This window comes from Mesocricetus auratus, unplaced genomic scaffold (assembly GCF_017639785.1).
Source record: "Mesocricetus auratus isolate SY011 unplaced genomic scaffold, BCM_Maur_2.0 Super-Scaffold_100010, whole genome shotgun sequence".
In the NCBI taxonomy this organism is placed as follows: Eukaryota; Metazoa; Chordata; class Mammalia; order Rodentia; family Cricetidae; genus Mesocricetus; species Mesocricetus auratus.
Window position 1 is genome coordinate 65,879,125 of NW_024429194.1, and position 21,633 is coordinate 65,900,757.

A 21,633-nucleotide genomic window follows, 5' to 3' on the forward strand; every position below is an offset into this window, starting at 1 on the left:
ATACTCCGTACACTCAGGGCAGCCACACAGTTTGATACAGAAATTCAGGAGAGCCTCCCAATTCTAACAAGTCAGCCGCTAGAACCTGAGTAGCTATGAGAATGACTCTTAGATAAATTAAACCCTAGGCCCATCTCCCAGTCATCACTACGGACTGCTCAAATTGTCCTGCTTCCTTCCCTAGAAGTTTCAGGCTCCTGCAAAAGAGAGCTGTGTGGGGTGTCAGAAGACCGTGTACCCCATGGAACGTCTCCTGGCCAACCAGCAGGTGTTTCACATCAGCTGTTTCCGCTGCTCCTACTGCAACAACAAGCTTAGGTAAGTCAGTCCCAAACAGGGTGCAGAGGGACTGTGGCTTTTAGCACACAGGCACTGAAAGTGCTGATGATACTGACTGCCCCTAGTAGGGTGAAAACCACCCTTTAGAGACAGCTCCTTCACACAGGATGCTGGTGGTGTCAGTGACTTCTTGATGCTGTTGGTGTGTGAGAACCGAAGCCTGAAATCCTGCGAGCCACTAATGAAGCCCATGCCCCCTTTAGTAGAGTGCCTTCCTGTGATGTCTTAGAACCATAAACTTAAACCCTAAGGCATGGCATGGGCCTGGAATCCCAGCTACAGTGGGGCATTGGAGCAGGAAAATCTCAAGCTCAGTGCCTGCTTGGGCAACTCAGTGAAACCATGTCTCAACAAGTGAAAAAGAGGCGAAGGATGTAGTGTGTAGAGTGTCTAGCATGTTCTGTCCCCATACTGAAGAAAAGTGGGAGAAGAGAAGAAACTCAAAGTAAAACTATCAATATGGAGAAATATTTCACATTAATTAATTCTAAATCGAATCGTTCCAGAGAAGGAAATATCCAAGATGTCACTTTCTCCATCTTTCCTTCTCAAGCACGAATCCTAGAATACTCTTGGAAGATGGGTTTTGTACCTCAGCACAGCTACACCTGGTGGTAGCTCTTATCTAGACAATGTTCCTTATATCGTACCAAAGTCCGCCTCTGGGATCTCCATTCTTTAGTTCCTTTTCTGTCCACTAAATTAATTTTTTAATTAATTTATTTATTGTTTTTTCAATCCCAGCTCTTGGGAGGCAGAGGCAGGTGGATCTCCTGAATTTAAGGCCAACCAGGTCTACATAGTGAGTTCCAGAGACAGCCAGGGCTACACAAAGGAACCCTGTCTAGGATGTGTGGGGGAAAGGCATTATGATAGGTCATTTATGTGCTTTTAAATAGATATTTTCCTGGGACTGGGGATATGGCTCAGGCCATACAGTGTTTACCTGCTGTGTACAAGACGCTGTACATTCACAGCACCACAAAGGGGGAAAAGAATTTTTCACCATCTTTGTTAAATATGGGAACTATTAGATGGAACCCTGCTGATAGAAATGAGAGATAAAGGAAGATATACTAACCTTATGTTTTCTCTCTTGATGACAGTCTAGGAACATATGCATCTTTACATGGACAAATCTATTGTAAGCCTCACTTCAATCAGCTCTTTAAGTCTAAAGGCAATTACGACGAAGGCTTCGGCCACAGACCACATAAGGATCTTTGGGCAAGCAAAAGTGAGAACGAAGAAACTTTAGAGAGACCCCCCCAGCCTCCAGATGCAGGGGAGACCCCCCACAGCCCCGGGGTAGAAGATGCCCCCATCGCTAAGGTGGGTGTCCTGGCTGCAAACATGGAAGCCAAGGCCTCCTCTCAGAGGGAGAAGGAAGATAAGCCTGCTGAGACCAAGAAGCTGAGGATCGCCTGGCCGCCCCCAGCTGAGCTGGGCAGTTCAGGCAGCACCATGGAGGAAGGGTTCAAGGTCTCTAAGCCCAAGTGGCCTCCTGAGGACGAAAGCAGCAAGACGGAGGCTCCCGAGGATGTAGATCTGGACCTGAAGAAGCTGAGGCGATCTTCGTCGCTGAAGGAGAGGAGCCGCCCATTCACCGTAGCCGCTTCATTTCGAACCTCTTCCGTCAAGAGCCCCAAGGCGCTGTCACCTCTCAGGAAAGGTTGGAGCATGTCGGAGCAGAGTGAGGAGTTTGGAGGAGGGATAGTAACAGAAGGGAAACAGACGGAATATGCCAGAGCCTCTGGGAAGAACGAGAATGTGGGGAAATCACGCTGGCAGCGCAAGGATTCCGCCAGGGAGGAAGCAGTGAGGAAGAGCAAGGACATTCATGATTTTGAGCTGGCGAGTGAGAATTTCGTAGAAAACGGAGCAAACATCGATGAAGATGATAGCAGTGACGTCGTGCAGAAGTCTCCACTAGAACCCGAGTCTCCAAGATGGTCCGGCTTTGTAGACACCACTCCCACTAAAGAGTTCACGACCCAGAATCAAAAATCTCAAGATGTGGGTTTCTGGGAGGGGGAAGTGGTCAGAGAGCTGTCGGTGGAGGAACAGATAAAGAGAAACCGATACTACGATGAGGATGAAGAATAACAGGCCGCCATGGGGTGCTGGCCTTAAATTCCTGTCAGCACTAGTAGTCACTGCCCTTTATCAAGTGGTGCCCAGAGACAGGCAGCCAGGCGCTAGCTGTCATTTATGTGGGAGCGACTTCGGAAAGGAATTCCTGCTACCAAAACAGAAAACAAAAGAGAATCAATTCTAAGTGCATTATTGGAACTCCATTTGAAGACTGGTGTGGTGGTACACGCCTTTAATCCCAGCACTCAGGAGGCGGAGGCAGGCTGATCTCTGAGTTTGAGGCCAGCCTGGTCTACAGAGTGAGTTCCAGGACAGCCGGGACCACACAGAGAGACCCTGTCTCCAAACCAAAAGAAAGAAAGTCCATTTTAGCAGTGAACACATACGTAAGGGCTGAGGGGAGGCTCTCATTGGTCTAGCCCAGTGTCCACTACATTCCCCAAAGTGAATATTCAAGTGTCTAGACAGTGGTACATTTTCACACTACGAATACCATTGTGGAATTGGAGGCAAACAACAGATTTAGGTACCTACATATCATGACCAGAAGCACTTTAGTATAAAGGGCACAATGTAGATATTTTTACCAATTTCATTTTTTAGTACTCAATTGTTTAAATCAAATATTTAGTCTTTCAAAATTTTCTATGCATTTTTCTCCCTCCGGTAGATATGGGAACTTATTGCTCTGCATCCTACACTCTGTATTTTTAATTACTGAAGTATAAAACAGCAGCCTCTGGCCCAGGAAGACCACCCACTTAGTAAAGGCGCTTGCTACACAAACCTGACCACTTGAGTTCGATCACCAGCACCCACGTATAAAGGTGAGAGAACCAACTCCACAAGGTTACCTTGTGACAGACGTGCCCTGTGGCACACATGGCCATCAAAAGTAATAATAATTTTTAAAAAGCCACCAGGCGTTGGTGGTGCACGCCGTTAATCCCAGTACTCAGGAGGCAGAGGCAGGCGGATCTCTGAGAGTTTGAGGCCAGCCTGGTCTACAGAGAAACCCTGTCTGGAAAAAACAAACACAAAAACAAGCCACCCTTCCGAGACACCTTTGAGAACAAAGAGCCAGCCTGTGTGCTTGGTGCTTGGAGAGTCCCACCATGGCATCCGCCAGTGTGTCATCCTGAACTCTAGGTGATTGTGTCGTCTGTTTGGTGACTTCTCACACTTTACAGAACGCTGCACTGTTTTTACAAGACCTTCTGGGTCAGGGTTCACTGTGCTCTGGATAAAACCAAATGAAGACTCCAAAGGAGGGAAAACAAGAGGGACTGCCTGAGCCCAGATCTCCACGGCCACCCTGAGGCAAATCTTTTCAGTACCTATCATCTCTGAAATGTATTGACTTTCCGTGTCAGATAACGTCTCCGGGTTAAATTCAATCAGTTTTATATCTTTCTTCTTGGATGGTGTCCTGGCTGGATTCACTGTTGGCGTAATAAAACCCCCGGGCAAAAAGCGACTGGGAGGAAGAAGTCCATTCCCACTTACAGGTCACAGCCGTTGTCAAGGGAAGCCAGGCAGGAACATGGCTGGCTCCCTGGCTCCGTGTCCCTGTCTTACTCAGCTTGCTTTCTTATACAACCAGGGCTGCCTGCCAAGGGGTGGCTCTGCTCACAGCAGTGGCAGCAAAAAGCCCTAGAGACAATGCCCACAGACTAATCTGTTAGTGACGGTTCCTCAGTTGACATCCCCAGGCAATTCTATTTGTCAAACTGGCAAAAACCAGCACAGGCGGTTTTCTCTAGCATTAAGGCTTTAGAACATTATACACGAGCAAAGGGTACATTTGTTGTAAGTGACTGATATCCCAAATCATGTATGGGTGTGGGGTGTTTTTAAGGTAGAGAGGCCTTTTTTGCATTTGTAGAGATTTAGAGATGTAAAATAATGTTTCCTTATAGTCTTGTTTAGCCTAAAACATTTTTATTCAATAAAGCTTTTAATTTACATTTCAACTTTCCACTGTTCTTTTTCCATTATTTCTTTCCATTGTTAGTCAGTTTGAGGGGGAATGTGCTGTGAATTTGTTTCACCACTAGATGGTAATGTTGAGCTGGCTTGACTTTCATCCACCCTGAAGGCAGACAAAATTTTTCTGGAAAATTGCAAGTAATTTGGCAAGAGAATTAGTATGTGCATGCAGAATGAGCTGTTTGTTTTACCAATTCAAATTCCAGTGGTGGTTTTCACTGTTTATTGTATTCAGCATTTAGTAATTCACCTTACAATTATGCCTAACACGAAAAATAGACCATCTCTGCTGAAAATGCATGTTTTTCACTCTGGGTGTAAGGATGCTTGGTTGTTGATTTCTTCTGTAGAATCAACTTCCAAGTGTTGCTGCTGTCCTTGGTTTGTTGTTTTAATAATATAGCCTGGAAAGCCAGATATAGTGGTCCCTGCCTGTAATCCCAGAACTCGAGAAACTGAGGCAGGAGGATTACCATGAGTTGTAGGCTGGCCTAAACCACAGAGAAAGACCCTATCTCAACAAAACAAAAGAAAACAAGAGCCTGGAGAGATGGCTCAGCATTTTAGAGCACTTTTTGTTCTTGCAAAGGGCCCAGGTTTGGTTCCCAGCACCAGCATCCTGGCTCACAACCATGCTAAGTCCAGTTCTAGAGAGTCCAACATCCTCTACTTACACCCACAGATATATATGTAAGCAAAATATGCACTTTAATGAAGATTGAAAAACAAAAGCAAGCTGGAGTGGTGACTCACATCTGTAATTCCAGCATGCAGAAGGCTGAGACAGATGGTGGCCAGAAGTTCAAGGCCAGCTTGGACTACAAGGAAGAGCCTATACAATAATAATAATAATAATTTTAGAATTTTCTTTAGTTTTCTGTGATTGGGTTTCTTTGGAGATAGGTATTCTTTGGGGACAGTTTGTTTTATCTGCTGTAATTGAAAAAGGGGCGCATGAGAAAGACGCCATATGTCAGAGCTCACATGGAGGAAATTTTTTTTATTAGGGAAAGTGGGGGAGGGGGAGACCAGTCTCTGGGGACAGGAGCAGTAGAAGAGAAAAGGGGCAGGGAGAAACAGACAGGCAGAAAGAGAAAGCAACAGACAGGGAGATGGGAGGGGGCCCTTTTGAAAGACAACATAGTGAATGTGCACAGGTGGTGCGCTTAGTGGCTGCAGCTGAGGACATATCCTGTCAGAACCCCAAGGGCAGGTCAGTGCAGATGTCTGAATACTAACAATATCATCCTGCATCTTCTCTAATCTTTTGTTTGTTTTTGTTTTTGATTTTTCAAGACAGGGTTTCTCTGTGTAGCTTTGGAGTCTGTCCTAGAACTCGATCTATAGACCAGGCTGGCTTCCAACTCACAGAGATCTGCCTGCCTCTGCCTTTCAAGTGCTGAGATTAAAGGCATATGCCACTACACCTGTCTGCACTTTTATTTTATTTTTATATGTATGAGACTTTGCCTGTATGTATCTGTGCATCACAAGAGTGGCTGGTGCCCATGGAGGCCAGAAGAAGAAACTGATCCCTTGTAATTGGAATTACAGATGATGGTGATCTGTTATGTGGGTACTGGGAATTGAACTTGGGTCTTCTGGAAAAGCAGTCAGTGCTTCCCTAAGCCATCTCTCTAGCATGAAATATTTATTTTAAAACAATTCTTTGCTATACGTATAATTTTGCTCTTTATGAAAGAAGGTAAATTTGCAAATGGAATACTTATTTTTACATAGATAATTTTATCTTGTATATTTGCAATTAAATCTTGTTTACTTCTAGATTTATTTATTTATGTTTGTGTCTGTTTTGCTTGCATGCATATATGTGTACCACGGGAGTGCCTCATATCTCAGAGGTCAGAAGAAAGCATATGACCCCTGGAACTGGAGTAATAGATGTCTGTGAGCCACCATGTGTGTTCTAGTAACCAACCAGGGTCTAATTTAGCAGCAAGGGTTCCTAACTTAAGCCATCTCCCCAGCCCCTCTATATTAAATCTTAATCTTTGGTATTTACGGTAGTTTGAATGTAATTGGCTCCCATAAGCCTATAGGGAGTGGCAGTATTAGGAGGTGTGACTTTGTTGGAGTAGGTGTGGTCTTGTTGAAGGAAGTGTGTCACTGTGGGAGATTTGAGGTCTCCTTTGCTCAAGGTTTGCTCAGTGTGATGCTCAGTCCACTTCCTGTTGCCTTCTGATCAAGATGTAGCCAGCACCATGTGTATCTGCATGCCACCATGATGATAATGGACTGAACCTCTGAACTGTAAATTGCCAGTTCAATTAAATGTTTTCCTCTGTAAGAGGTGCTGTGGGGCTGAAGGGTGGTGGCACACGCCTTTAATCCTAGCACTTGGAAGGCAGAGGCAGGAGAATCTGAGTTCGAGGCCATCCTGGTCAACAAGAACTAGTTCCAGGACAGCCAGGACTGTTACACAGAGAAACCCTGTCTCAAAAGAGAGAGTTGCTATGGTCATGGAGTCTCTTCACAGCAATAGAAACCCTAACTAAGACAGTACTTTAGAATGTAGAGCATCTTCAACACTTTTTATTGCAATTTATTTTAATTTTATGTGCATTGGGGGTCTTAACTGCATGTATGTTTGTATGAGGATGTCAGATCTTGGAATTACAGACGGTTGTGAGCTGCCATGTGGGTGCTGGGAATTGAACTTGGGTCCTCTGGAACAGCAGTCAGTGCTCTTAGAATCTGAGCCATCTCTCCAGGCCCCACTATTTTTTGAGACAAGGTCTCACATGTAAATCTGGCTGACTACCTCTATTTCCTGAGTGCTAGAAATTTAATAGTTAGATTTTAATAATTTAATGGTTAGATTTTATAATCATAAATACATGAATACCACGTCACATATATAGCACAAATGACAGAAATATGAGGCTGGAAAAAATTAATGATCACAGCCGGGCGGTGGTGGTGCATGCCTTTAATCCCAGCACTCGGGAAGCAGAGGCAGGCGGATCTCCGTGAGTTCGAGGCTGGGCTGGACCGACAGCCTCCAAAACAATACAGAGAAACCCCGTCTCGTAAAAGCCAAAAAAAAAAAAAAATTAATGATCACCCTTAGCTCCCTCTAATTATCTGGATTTTTTTTCTCTTTGTTTGAGAGATAGGGTCTCATTATGTAAGTTTCCTGACCTGGAACTCATGTTGATATGAGTACTGAGATTAAAAATACCACCACACCTGGCAGTCTCTGGAACTTTAGTATGAATGCTGGGGGGGGGGCCGGAAGTGTGGGGGGGGGATTTGAACTCAGGTCCTCTTGTTTGCATAAACCCTCTTACCCACTGAACCATCTCCCCAAACCCTTCTCTGACTTCTTCACTAGCCTTTTCTTCTGACACTGCTAGAAATCTTGGGGTTTTGTCTGATTTTTTTTTTTTGTGCCTCCAGTTCAGCCTGCACTAATCATGATAAAGTCTTTATTTTGGCTTCATGTTGTAAACTAGAGGTTGAGTATACAGGAGAGCATCCTGCTACACTAATACAAGAGAAGAATGTCAAGCAACTTGCTTTTGTAGTTTAAAGAAAGGTGTGGCACACTTTGGTTGGATTATAATTCTAAGTGTAGTCTTGTATATGCTGCCAGTCACAAGCCTGAAATTCTACCAATTTGGGGCTTTTTACTGAGTCACCTGAGAGATGCTTTCCCTCCTCTTCCTCTCCTGAGAGAGAACTGCTGCAAGGTAAGTAGAGTCATCTAGAATTTACAGGGTTATCTTGTTTAGAAGGGAGTTCTCTAAAGCCAATATAAGATGCTTGAAACGGTCATGACTGAAGTAAGATCTCTTGAAGCAGGTGTCATGGCCATAATCAACCATGGTTGCAATGGTCCTGGAAACTGGAGTGCACTCCCTTCAAGGTATCCATGAAGTGAATAGCTGGGATGTCATGCTGACAGTTCAGCTAATCATCAATGGAAGGGTGGCTTGGTTAACAGCTGTTGTTTAAATCAAGGCAGCTAGGCACAAGTGGAGGGTTTGACAGCTGTCAATCAAAGGGTAAATTTGGCTGGTCTGCAAGTGTTCAGCTTATTTGGAGTAAATATTAAAGGATACTTAAGGCCTATTATTAAAGCTATTTAACAATGTTTAATTCCTAGCCAGATACTCTTGGGGAATGTTATATTCTTCTGATTTGTTTCATCACATGTTCAATAGGAAGATGCTTTCCAATAAACTCAGTGAAAATGGCACATGCCCCTTCGGGAAGTCATACCATCCTTGAACAAGGCCATCGTGCACCAATTCCTCTGTGCTCAACTGGCACATTTTCTGTTTCTTGGTGCTCTGATTTGAAATACCATGGAACCATAATAGTGTTTGTTCACTTCCTCCTAAAGTTGCTACAAACAGAATAATCTTGATGTCATACAATAGAACATAGGAACAAAGAGAAAGTAATTTGGCAAGGCAATTCCTTTTTGTAAAAAGAGTACTCAAGAACCCAAACGGCCTGGTGGTGAGTGGTGGTGGCTCACACCTATAATCCCTGCACTCAGGAGGCAGAGGCAGGAGGATCTCTGTGAGTTCCAGGCCAGCCTGGTCTACAAAGCAGGACAACCTCCAAAGCAATACAAAGAAACTCTGTCTCGGAAAAACAAAACAAAACAAAAATGAGTACTTGCTGCTCTTGTAGAGGACCCAGGTTTGGTTTTTACCACACACATGGTGACTCACAACCATCTATAACTCCATCCAGTGTCCTCTTCTGACCTCCACAGGCATCAGATACATCTGTAGTACATATAGATTGAGCAAAACATTTATATAGTTAATCACACAAACACACACTCATAATACTAGTGCTGAGTTTAGATGGGCATGGTGTAATGTCACTTTTTTTTCTCTGTATTGGTTTGAACGCTGTCCTGAAACTCACTCTGTAGACCAGGCTGGCCTCGAACTCAGAGATCTGCCTGCCTCTGCCTCCCGAGTACTGGGATTGTAGTGTCACTTTTGAATTTGTTAGAAATGAGAAATGAAGAGCTGAGGGTATAGCGCAGCTGTGGAGTATATGATTCATTTGTGCAAGGCCCATGGTTGAATTCCCAACACCAATAAAGGAAAAAAGTTAATTACAACTGCATGGGATGGGTTCTGTTCTGCAGTCTCCTCACCCAGAGCATCTCTGGTTGTGCCCAGAAAACTTACAACACACACTCCTTACCAGGCATGGGCTAAAGTAAGGTTTGAGAAGCACTGAGGTGAGGTAAATCTTCCAGTGTACTCACTGGAATGGCTCTTCCATGACTCCATGAACCTTAAGCATACCTTACTAGTTATAAAGTTACTTTATCTGTTGTCCTCAGCCCATAAGTTGAGATTTACTTCTTGGAATTCCCATCACCACCGTTTCTAGTTAGTTTCTGGCAATTAACCTTGTAGCTAGGTTTTAACTGATAGGGTTCAGGGTTCTCTGGCAATTGAGGATAATTTAGTTTTCAGAAAGCGCCTGGTCTATGGTTCGCTCTCTCGTTTATGGAGACTGGCAAGAGTTCAATGTTCACTTCAAACACTTTGAGGTTGTTTGTGGGATAAGGAAACCAGAGTCTGGAGTCTAAAGAGTTTCTAGTTAACAGCTAGCTGCTCGCTTATCTCTGTCACTTGGGCAAACTACTCTGCCTCTTTGGACTTCATTTTATCCCTCCATAAAATAGTGGGCATGATGATACTGATTTCATAGGATTCAGGAGTGAAAGAACCTGTGGGAAATATTCTTGGCAGTCCTTGTAACATGACATATCTCATTAAAAACTGACATTTATTTTTCTTTTGCCTTGTTTTTTTTCCCCATTTCCTCCATGGAGGAAAAGGGAGGAACTTTTTTGTCTTATACTAGGACTCAAACTGATCTTAAAACTCATGACATTTCCCTTGCAGTCATCCAAGTCCTGAGATTACAGTTGTGAAACACCACCTCCCCTCCCCACCTTCCTATTCAGAAGGTATTGAGGGTGGGTAGGGTCTTATGTAGCTCAGGTTGTCTTTAACTTGCTATGTAGCAGAGGATGACCCCAAACTCCTAATCCTCCAACCTCCACCTCCCAAGTGCTAGAATTACAGGCTTTTAATTTAAGGAATGTGTGTGTGTGTGTGTGTGTGTGTGTTTGTTTCGAGACAGGGTTTCTCTGTGTATCCCTGGCTGTTCTGGAACTCTCCCTGTAGACCACACTGGCTCGAACTCACAGAGATCCTCCTGCCTCTGCCTCCCGAGTGCTGGGATTAAAGGCGAGCACCACCACCGCCCGGCAATTTAAGGATGTTTTAAGGACCCATGTATTTCTCTGAGAAAAAGTGAAGGTTACTTTAAGGCCTACAGCAAAGAAGGGTAGAGGCCGTGGAGGCACCTCAAAGAAGAGTTTAGAATTAACAAATATGGTTGTGGTAGTTAGAACCAACTCGGATGAATGGCACAGCTGATTGGCTGGAACACAGGGACTGTGAGCGAAGATCAGAACTGGCTGGGAGCCAGACCGGATTAGAACCCAGTGGACTAGGAGGAATGTTTCCAGAACGGAGAAATTAGCCCTAAGTAGGGGTGTGGTAGTGGCGGTGTCAAACCTGCCGCGAGGAGCTGGGCGGGGCTCGGGCTGCAGGTAAGAGGGGCGTGATGGGTGGGCGTGGCCAAGGCAAGCTGGGGGGGGGGGCGCCAGCCGAGGTCAGGCCCCACCGGAGGGCGTCCGGGCGGCTGCGGCGGGGAAGTGGGCGGGAAGGCGAGATGGGCGGGGAGGAGGCTAGGCCTGCGGGAGAGGCGGGCTGGGCTGCTGGGAGGACCCGGGGACGGAAGAGGGTGGCCGTAGGCCGGGCCCCGCCCCCGGGGCTTCTTCCCAGTGGGTTCCGTTGGCCGTGGCTGCCGCGGAGGCTGTGGCGGCGGTGGCCGCCGGGCAGGCGTAAGATGGCGACTGCGGCGGCGGGAGCCCTGGGCCTCCTGTGGGGCTGGCTGTGGAGCGAGCGCTTCTGGCTGCCGCAGAACGTGAGCTGGGCCGACCTGGAGGGTCCAGCCGACGGCTACGGCTACCCGCGCGCCCGGCACATGCTATCCGTGTTCCCGCTGGCGGCAGGCGTCTTCTCCGTGAGGCTGCTCTTCGAGCGGTGAGAGCTGCTGCGCAGGGCCGGGGGCGCCGGGGGCGGGGAGGGGGAGGGCGAGCGGGAGGCCGAGGCCCGGAAGCTGGGGAGCAGGGCCGCTGTGGGGATGCTCGGAGCCTTGCGACGCGCTCCCGGAGCCTGCGTGCAGTCCGGGAGTCTGGGGTGTGGGCGAGTGGGAGAGGGCCGAGGGATGCGCCGGGTCCCCTGAAGTGCAAACCTCGGAGTTGCATGGGATCTTAAGGGCTGCCTTCCATCCTCCAAGAACCCGAGAGTGAATCGTGCTCCCGCAGAGCCCCGCGCGAGGAACAGGAAGGGCCCAGGAGAACCACAGTTAGTTGGGGTCGTGAAAGCTGGTGGGCTCAGTGCAGGCAGCAGACCTTGCTAGCGACAGAGGTGGATGCATTTGGGTGTAATGTTTGCCCAAGCTACATGAGCTTCTCAGAGTTGAAGGAAACCGGATCAGTTAGGCCCCAAGCCCTGATTTGTTAGCGCGTGGACGTCCTCTGTTAATATGACAGTCGACATCTAACTAGGATAGGGTGTGGTGAAGCCTGAGGCTTCCAAAGTTTGGGGAAGGTGTCAAGAGGAACTGCTGAGCCGGTCTCGGAGGCCTGCAATGGGAGGAGTGGTCACGTTGAAGACAACAGAGCCTGGGAGGTTACTGGAAAACGGTTGTGTGTCCCAGCTTCTAAGGTTGTCGTATTCACAATGTACTTTGCCTTAACCATATGCTCCGAACTGAAGTGCCCCACTTTCTTTGAATGGTGGGTTGCTGCCAAAAAGATACTACTCAGCGAGTATTTTATGATGTGGATTTATTATAGCTGTGTGTGTGGCTTTTTTTGATAAAGCTTACTCAAACTCCAAGAAAGCACTATCTGCATAGGTAGAGAGGCTTCTTCTGTAAAAATCTTTATCTAGAACAAACATGACTATAATGCAAGAATGCCCTTTTCTAGTGTGGAGATGTGGTTTAGACAATATAATCCATTACTCGGAAATGTGTTTTGGATTATTTCCTTGATCTGCCTATGCCTTTTTTTTCTATATGTAGCTAGTCACTTATCTGTATATATTAAGACTGGTTGTCTTTTGTAAAAGTGCAAAGGTAAATATATCATAAATAAATAAATATGCTTTTTAGTCGAAGTAAATGAAACTCAAAGTCTAAATGCCTTTTCTGGGCCCCCAGGAACTTTTCAAGGTAATCATTCTTGTTTTAAGTCTTCTTGAGGTGGAGGTGCAGGCTTAGGAGTAAACTGGGCCCAGGTACTCTTTTCCTTAGCACGTGAGGGCTGAAAACGAGATGTAATGACTACCAAGAGAAGCAGACAATCCAATACATTTTTTTCATCGTCATAGGAATATCCTTTGCTTTTCAAACAGATCTGTGTGTTTTGTGACTTCCTGATGCTTTGATAAAATGCCTTGTTTATAAAAAAAAACAGTTTACACAAAGTTACATATTCTGATTCTAAAGGGTTCCCCAGATGGCTCAGACTTCCCTGGAGGTGGTGGCACAGGAAAAGATCTGTTCCCTGTGGGAATTCTAGCTGCTTGTTTCTATGGTGTGCCAGTGTCAGGGGATGAACCTGCACTCTAGTTCTTGTCTAGTAGGGGCAAGCACCTTGTTTGTCTCACGTGTGATTTTAGGAAAAGTTGGCGGGAGAAACTGTCTTGCTAATTTGTTTCCCTTTGTGACTGGCTATCTCAGAAAGGGCTTAGACTTGACTGCTACTCTTTCGTGTGCTGGTCTTCCATAAAGGGACCAGAAGCTCTGTTAAAGTACAGTGACCACCTATTGAAAAGGCTGGAGAGAGGCTGGGTGATTTAGAACTATGCCAGACACTCAGGTGCCTTCTAGAGGATCTCTGTTTCATTCCCAACACACGTGGCAGCTCACAACCATCTGCAACTCCAGTTCCAGGGGATCTGAGGCCCTCTTCTATCTCCATGGCTATCAGGTATGCACATGATACAGAATTGCATGCAGTCAAAACACACACACACACACAATCATAAAATAGGAATTTTTGCCAGAACAACCATAGTGAGACCTTCCTCTCAAAAATACAAAAACAAGCTGGACAGTGGTGGTGCACACATTTTAATCCCAGCTAGCAATTGGGAAGCAGAGGCAGGCAGATCTCTGTGAGTCTAAAGCTAGCTTGCACTACAGTGAGAGTTCCAGGACAGGCTTCAAAGTTACAGAGAAACCCTATCTGGAAAAAAACAAAACCAAAAAGCCTATCCAAAACAATTGAGAAGTTTGTTTTTCCTTCATTTTCTCATTTCCTAAATGCTATCTAGAAACAAATGATGTAACAAACCATAGACTTTTAAGGGGTAGATGCTAACCTTTTACAAACAATAAACTAAGTCTAGCAAGAGCTGGAGGTTTTGCTGAGTGGTAGAGCACTGAGTTTAGTGCTAGACTTTAAACTAGTTTTCCCACATTTGGGGTTCTTTCATAGTATGTGATAGGATTCTGTTTTCCTTAAGCCACCTTCTAAAGGTGTTTTTGTTTGTTTGCTTGAGACAAGAGCTTAACTATGTAGCTAGCTGGACTGATACTTTATAGCCCTGCTGGCTTGAACTCACAGGCGATCTCCTTCCTTAGTCTCCCAGATCTGGGGTTACAAATGTACACCAGATTTAACTTCTACCCTCACCCAGTACTCAAGAAGCTGAGGCAGGAAGATCGTGAACTTGAGACCCAATCTGGGCTAGTTAGTGAGTTCCAGGGCAGCCAAGACAGTGTATTGAGACTGTCTACCAAAACGAAGGGGGGGGGTTAAATTTTTACAGGGGGAGGAATCCGTGATGTTACTCCTGTGTTTGATTTAATGTGTTTGTAAGGGAGGGAAGTTTGAGTTATTACTGTATACCTTAAGATATATAGATAGATATAGACATATATTTAACACAGGGTTTTTCTATGTAGCCCTGGTTGTTCTGGAACTAGCTATGTAGACCAGGATAGCCTCTAACTCACAGAGATCCATCTGCCTTTACCTCCGTATTACTGGGGTTAAGAGCTATGTTTTATGATTTAAGGAGTCTTAGCCCTACCCTTCCTACTTAATAAAAAGCTTCCTCCACCAGACAAGATCTTACCATATATTCAAGGCTAGCTCAGAACTCAAAATTCTGCTTTAGCCCCCAAGTGCTAGGATCACAGGTGGTGTTAATCAGGCCAAGCCTGGTTGTGTTGTCCCAGAGATCTCCCAAAAATAGAGTTTGCTTTCTTTTCCTTCTCATAAGCCACAGTGCCTTTTTTTTCCTTTCCTTATTCTCTAGAGAACTGAGCCTCCTCTGATAGAGATTACTTGAAAAACTATCTGACCATAAATAAAATATATCTCTTGCTGTCCAAACTGACTTCAGCTCACTGTGTCACTCAGCCTGACCTTTAACTCCTGATGGTCTTCCTGCTCCCGCTGCCCAAGTGCTAGGATTACAAGCGTAAGCCATCACACCCAGCACTATTCTGTTTTGTTCAAGAACTACAGAATAGACCTGAAAATATATAGTTCAGAGATAGAGTGCTTGCCCTGGGTTCAATCTCCAACACAGGCAAAAAACAAACCAATTCCAGAAGCAGTCATTACCTATGAAACAGCGAAAGTGGGGTAATCTATCCAATGCACACTGTAGCATGTGATCAGTAAATATTTGTTGAATGATTGGAAAGGGTCTGTTTATCCACACAAATGCTCAGCGGAATTATCGGAAATATAGATATGTGCAGTGAATCAGGGAGGTGAGGCTTCTGTGTTAAGTTTCACCATGTTGTAGATGCACTTTCTCTGGCCTCTGTCTTTCTTACCTCATATACACACTTATGGTACCACCCCCATGTTCTGCCACAAAGGCACCAACTCTTACAGGTTTGTTCTAATTGAAACCTGAGAGAATAGTTTAAGCTAGATCTCTTGTATCTGATTTTTGTCTGTTTTGTTTGTGAGACTGACAGGATCTCTCTCTTACCCAAGCTGCCCTCCCTCTTTCTCCTGATTGTTGAGATTATAGGCATTTACAACTCATGAATTTTTAAGATAAGTTTTAATATGAAGTTGTTTGAAACTTGATAGCCAGCTCCTGAATACTTGTTCATTGGGATCCAGCAGGAGCCAGTGACTAGATATATCACCAGATCTATGTAGGCTAATTTATTTGGGATGTTATTGCATGCAACAGGAGCTCTGTGTTGCCAGAAGTCAATTGTTTTGTGAATCATGCAGGACAAGGGCGAGCACTTTCGCTGTTGCTTATTCATTACTTCAGTCTTCTTTCTTGTCACTTAGAGGCAGCTTTGCTAGGATGTCCAGGGAATTTTCCCGATAGCATTTTCTGTCACTGGGAACTGAATAGGTTCACTTGCTGCCCTATTACACATTTATTTGTTCTTTGAAATGGGTCTTGCTATGTAGCCTTGGTTTGATTGGAGCTTAATATGTAGAATGAACTAACTGGCCTCAAACTCCAGAGATCGCCTACCTCTGCTTTCTGAGTGCTGGGGTTAAAAGCATGCACCACCACACCTGGGCGGGCACATTTCTTAGCTCTGGCTGTCCTGGAACACATAATTTTAGCCAGCGTTAACATGTCCTCCCAAGGACAGAACCTCTGGAAAACAGCCATAGAGGCTGGTTAGGGTACAGAACACAGCCCATTCCACTGTGCCCCTAAGCTTGTTCAGCATTATTGAATTGCAAATCACAGAATTAAATGACATCTGCAGATCAGCTGAGTGAGGGTGGGAAAATGGTCACATGGCCCCCTCTTACCTAAAACTCACTTTTCAATCAGTTCCAGATGGTCAGAAGCCTTCTGAGTCCTCCTCACTCAGGATGAACTCTCCACAGCCTTTTTTGCAGTCAGTATTCTACAGACAACACTGTCATGACTGAGATCAAGTTCCTGACATATCCTGGAGACAGTGTATCTGTCACCAAAAAGAAACATGTTACTTAGTTTTTTCTGACACCACCTCTTGATTCAAAACAATAGATTCTTTGGATTGAGCAAAGAGGTTAATGAAAGTGCAGAAATAGCATCTAATCCTTCCTGATAGAGTGCGAAGGAGAGGGCTGCCTCTTTTGAATTCCTCTGCAGGGATATTTTTAGGCAGATCTTACTTCTCAGATATATACCAAGTTTTCACCATTTGTACTTAAATCTATTCCATTTTTATCATTAGGGAACTTGAAATAATATTGCAAAAGGATTTATAACTATTTCCAAAAACAAATGATGAAAACCGTTTCCTAGAAAGACTAATTAGACTTATGCTGTCCAGTATAGTAACCACTACTTACTGCACATGGCTCTTAGAGTTTCAAATGTGAGGAGTTAAAAAGTTGGGATATAAAGCAAATATAAGTACTCACTAGCTTTCAAAAATGACATCTCAGTTTTTACCCTTACTGAAGCCGGTTCTCCTGTATCCCAGGCTGGCCTCAGATGACTAGCCTGTCTGGTTTCTAGAGCCAAGGGCTTCTTCCTTGGTGAGTACTGTAACAGCTGAGCTACATTCCCAGCCTACACTTTCTGCTTGTTTACATGTTGACATGCCAATCCCTTGTACAACGTGTGTTTTGTTTTGTTAGTGACAGAGTCTCCTGTAGCTTAGACTTGCCTCAGACTCCTTATGTAGCTGAAACTGGCTGCCTTTGTGCTCCCCATCCTCCTACTCCATTTCCAGAGTGCTCAGATTACAAGTGTTTACTACCATACCAGGACTAGTATTTTGGATTTGTCATATAAAATCAATAATGTAAGAATTAATTTTGCTTGGGTTTGTCTGTCTGTTTTCATGGTGATTGCCCTTGTAGATGGTTGGAGAAAAGGTTTTACTTTGGCCTCCAACTCATAATTTTACTGTCTCTGTTTCTTGAATTCTGGAATTACAATCTTGTGCTATACTATACATAGCTCTAAAAATGTGGCTAGTTAGGGGCTGGAGAGATGGATCAGTGGTTAAGAGGGTGTACTGCTCTTGCAGAGGACCCAAGTGGGTTCCCAGCACCCATATCAGGAGGCTTACAACCACTTGTAACTCTAGCTCCAGGGGTTCTAACTCCCCTGGCTTCCATGAGCATCTGCACTCATGTGTGCATGTCCATAATTAAAATAAGTAGGGTGGGTAAAAATAAAATAAGTAACAATAAAGTGTGGCTATTTAAAAAATTGCTTCAGTGGTTCACAAGTTTTATTATTTTATTTTACTTATTATTGTCATGTGCATTTGTCCATTGTATTGGGGTGTATCTGTGTGTGCTCATGTATAGGCGGATGCCATAGCACACATGGAGGTCAAAACAACTTTTTATTTCTTTTGAAACAACAGTCTCAGCCGGGCGGTGGTGGCGCACACCTTTAATCCCAGCACTCGGGAGGCAGAGGCAGGCGGATCTCTGTGAGTTCAAGGCTGGGCTGGACCGACAGCCTCCAAAACTATACAGAGAAACCCTGTCTCGTAAAACCAAAAAAAAAAAAAAAAAAAAAAGTCTCTCTGTGAAGCCCTGACTGTCCTGGAATTCTTTATGTAGACCAGACTGGCCTTGAACTCATAGAGGCCTGCCACTGCCTCCTGAATGGTGGGATTAAAAGCTTTTGACACTATCCAATTTAGAAGACTTTCTTTTTTCTTTTGAGACAGGATTTCTCCTTGCTGTCCTAGAACTCATTCTGTAGACCAGGCTGGCCTCAAACTCAGAGATTCATCTATCTCTGTCTCCCAAGTGCTGGGATTAAAGGTGTGTACCACCACCACCTGACCACATTTTTTTTTTTGTTTTTGTTTTTTGTTTTTTGAGACAGGGTTTCTCTGTGGCTTTGGAGGCTGTCCTGGAACTCGCTTGGTAGTCCAGGCTGGTCTCGAACTCACAGAGATCCGCCTGCCTCTGCCTCCCGAGTGCTGGGATTAAAGGTGTGCGCCACCAACGCCCGGCTGAGGACCACATTTTTTAAAAGATATTTTTATTTTATGTATATGAGTGCCGGCATATATGTATATCTGTGCACTCTGTGTGGACCTGGTGTCCTCAGAGGCCAGAAGAGTAGGGCATCAACCCCTGGGAACCATTTAATAGGGTGTGAGCTACTATGGGTTCTGGGAGAGCCACCTCTCTCGCTCAGAGAATGATGTGGTTTTTGTTGTTGTTGTATCTATCTATCTATCTATCTATCTATCCATCCATCCATCCATCCATCCATCCATCCATCCATCCATCTATCTATCTATCTAGTATGCCATGTTTTGACATGTAGGCATACCAGAAGAGGGCACCAGATCTCATTATAGATGGTTGTGAGCCACCATGTGGGAATTGAACTCAGAACCTCTGGAAGAGCAGCCAGTGCTCTTAACCTCTGAGCCATCACTCCAGCTTTGAGAATAACATTTTAAGAGTAGATTCTCCCAGGCTGGGTACAATGACAAATGCTTCTAATCCCAGCCCTGGGGAGGCAGAGGCAAGGCCAGCCTGATCTACATAGAGTTCCTGGGCAGTGCTCCATGCCTCCAATCCCAACTGGGGAGGCAAAGGTGGGCAGATCTTTGTGAGTTTGAGGACAGCCTGGTCTACAGAGTGAATTTTAGGACAGCCAGGGCTACACAGAAAAACACTGTTTTGAAAAAACAACAAAACAGGGCATGATGGAATACACTTGTAATTCCATCATTTAGAATGGAGGCAGGAGGATCAAAAGTGGGGCTCCCCCACCACTGCCAGAAAAGTAAGGAAATTTTTTTCAGTGCCATGTAGTAGAACAGATCAAAAATTGACAAAATTTTTTTTTGCTTTGTTTTTTGAGATAGGGCTTTTCTGTGTATCCCTGGCTGTTGTAAACTCATTCTATAGACCTGTCTGGCCTTGAACTCAGAAATCTGCCTGTCTCTGCCTCCGCCTCCCAAGTGCTGGGATTAAAGGTGTCATCATCATGGCCCAGTGACAAGATAAAATCTTAATAGTGGGCAGGGTGAGTGAGAGTACTCAAGGGCTAGGAGAGTTTTTAATATGTTAATTTGCCCCTGAGTGATTTAAGTAATCTGATATTTGATTGACAGTAACGCCTAGTTCTGTATTTTTACTGTCTAAATCTGCTTAGTTAATGATCTGTAAACAATCAAGTTTGTCAAGTAGTCACATATACACAGGGAGCTGCACAGCCCAAGAGGGCGGTGAGAATAACCACATCTGTGTTGTGTCTTGTGAACCTAGGATTTCTAATTGAGTGTGGTGACACAGACCTCTAATCTGTAATCCCAGCACTCACAAGGCTTAGGCAGGATTGCAAATTTGAAGCCTGGCTGTGCTATATAGAGTCTGTGCAAAATAAACAAACACCAGAGGTGGGGGTGGGAGATTAAGAAAGATATTCCTTGTAGATTTTAGCTTCTGGGTGGCGGCTGTCTTAGACGTCTCCGTCACATAGGCAGAGTGTCTCCAATTAAATCAGATTGTTGTGGTTGTTTAATTCTTCCTGGGAAATCTCTGAGCACAAATTAAAATTGATTAACTTGGGGCTGGAGAGGTGGCTCATCTAGTTTAGAGTACTTGTTGTTCTTGCAGAGGTCCTGGGTTCAGTTCCCAGCACTTTCAGGGTGACTCAAAACCATCCCTAACTCCATTTCCAGGGCATCCGACACACTCCACACCTCCTCAGGTACCAGGCATGCATGTGGTGCTCAGACATACTTGTAGGAAAAACATACATACACATAAAAATCTGGTTAACTTGAATTTCTGATTCCTCAGAAGTCAGTGATCTTCTACACTTGATAAAGCACAAAGCTGACCCAGGAAGTGCTTTGTCTTTAAAGGTGCCTCTTCATCTTCTAACAGGGTATTTTTGTTGTTGGTTGGTTGGTTGGTTTTTTTTGTTTTGTTTTGTTTTTGTTTTTGTTTTTTTTCCGAAACAGGGTTTCTCTGTGGCTTTGGAGGCTGTCCTGGAACTAGCTCTTATAGACCAGGCTGGGGTATTTTTTTAAGGAATTTCTTTATTCATTTACTCATTCATTCACTGAGACATGGTCTCATTGTGTAGTCCAAGCTGGTTTAGAACTTGGTGTTGTTATCCAAGCTGGTCTCCACTTCACTGCATGGATTAGAAGAGTACACCACTGTGCTTGGTTTGACTAGACAAGTGTTAGATGGTGACCCTAGGATCTTTCTCTACTGAGCTATGTCCTCTTTGTTTTTACTCTTTATTTTGAGACAGGTCTTAATAAGTTGCTCAGGCTGGCTTTTTTTTTAACCCCCTCCTCCAGGTTGACTTTGATCTTACTCTGTAGCTCAGGTGGGCCTTGAACTTGTAACCATCCTGTCTCAGTCTCCAAATAGCTAAGATTACACAAACCTGTGCTACCAGGCCTTGCCCAAAAAATATCCATTCTTCAGCAATCACTTATTGAGAAGTTAACAGTTATGATATATGTTCCAAGGATAAAATGGTAAGTAATCTGGCTTTAGAGTATTTGCCTAGCATACCAAAAAAGGCCCACTAAAACCTTGGCTTTAGTCTTTAAGGGGACAGCTAAAAAGCCATCAGTTAAAATAAAATGTAGTCGTTGTGGTTAGCCCAGCATGGTGGTGTGTGCCTACAATCCCGGCACTGGGGGATAGAGGCAGGAGGATCAGGTGGAGGCTGACTTCTGTTGTGAAGGGAGTCTGGAGGAAGTAGGACTTGGTTCTGAAATATAGGCTTGGACCAGGCTCACTGAAAGTTGTTTCTTGGAATATAAAGGATGGTCAGACTTTCTTGAGGAAGAACTTTCTGTTGCCCTTTTCCACAATCTACTTATTTGGGTGTGTATGTTTCAACTTGAAGCAAATGCACCAAATTGTATAATCATTAAAAAAGGTAAGATGTAGGGGGCTGCAGAGATGACTCAGCAGTTAAGAGCACTGGCTGTTCCTCCAGAGGACCCAGAGCTCAAATCCCAGCACGTAGTTGGAGGTGCTACACACCTTTTTTCTTTTTAGATTTATTTTTACTTACATATCTGAATGTTTTGGGCCTGCATGTATAAATGTGCCCCACGTGTGGAGACCAGAAGAAGTCACTGAAACCTCTGAAACTGGAGTTA

At 44.6% G+C, this 21,633-nt stretch overlaps 2 protein-coding genes across 5 annotated transcripts in view; both read left to right on the forward strand.

Annotated features, from left to right (window-relative positions):
• The window catches only part of Lima1 (LIM domain and actin binding 1), a 96,338-nt gene extending 91,932 nt beyond the window's left edge, over window positions 1–4,406 (forward strand). For all 3 annotated transcript variants that reach the window (XM_005067237.4, XM_040753825.1, XM_040753826.1), the window contains 2 exons: window positions 185–318; window positions 1,446–4,406. In XM_005067237.4, the coding sequence (XP_005067294.1) occupies window positions 185–318; window positions 1,446–2,445 (1,134 nt within the window). In that variant the 3' untranslated portion in view covers window positions 2,446–4,406. The remainder of the gene's footprint in view (window positions 1–184; window positions 319–1,445) is intronic.
• Window positions 4,407–11,248: 6,842 nt separating this feature from the next.
• Cers5 (ceramide synthase 5) overlaps window positions 11,249–21,633 on the forward strand; it is a 28,817-nt gene continuing 18,432 nt past the window's right edge. The window contains exon 1 of one of the 2 annotated variants that reach the window (XM_040753828.1): window positions 11,249–11,543. In XM_040753828.1, coding sequence (XP_040609762.1) covers window positions 11,347–11,543 — 197 coding nt within the window. In that variant the 5' untranslated portion in view covers window positions 11,249–11,346. The remainder of the gene's footprint in view (window positions 11,544–21,633) is intronic. The other variant, XM_040753827.1, reaches the window with a different exon arrangement.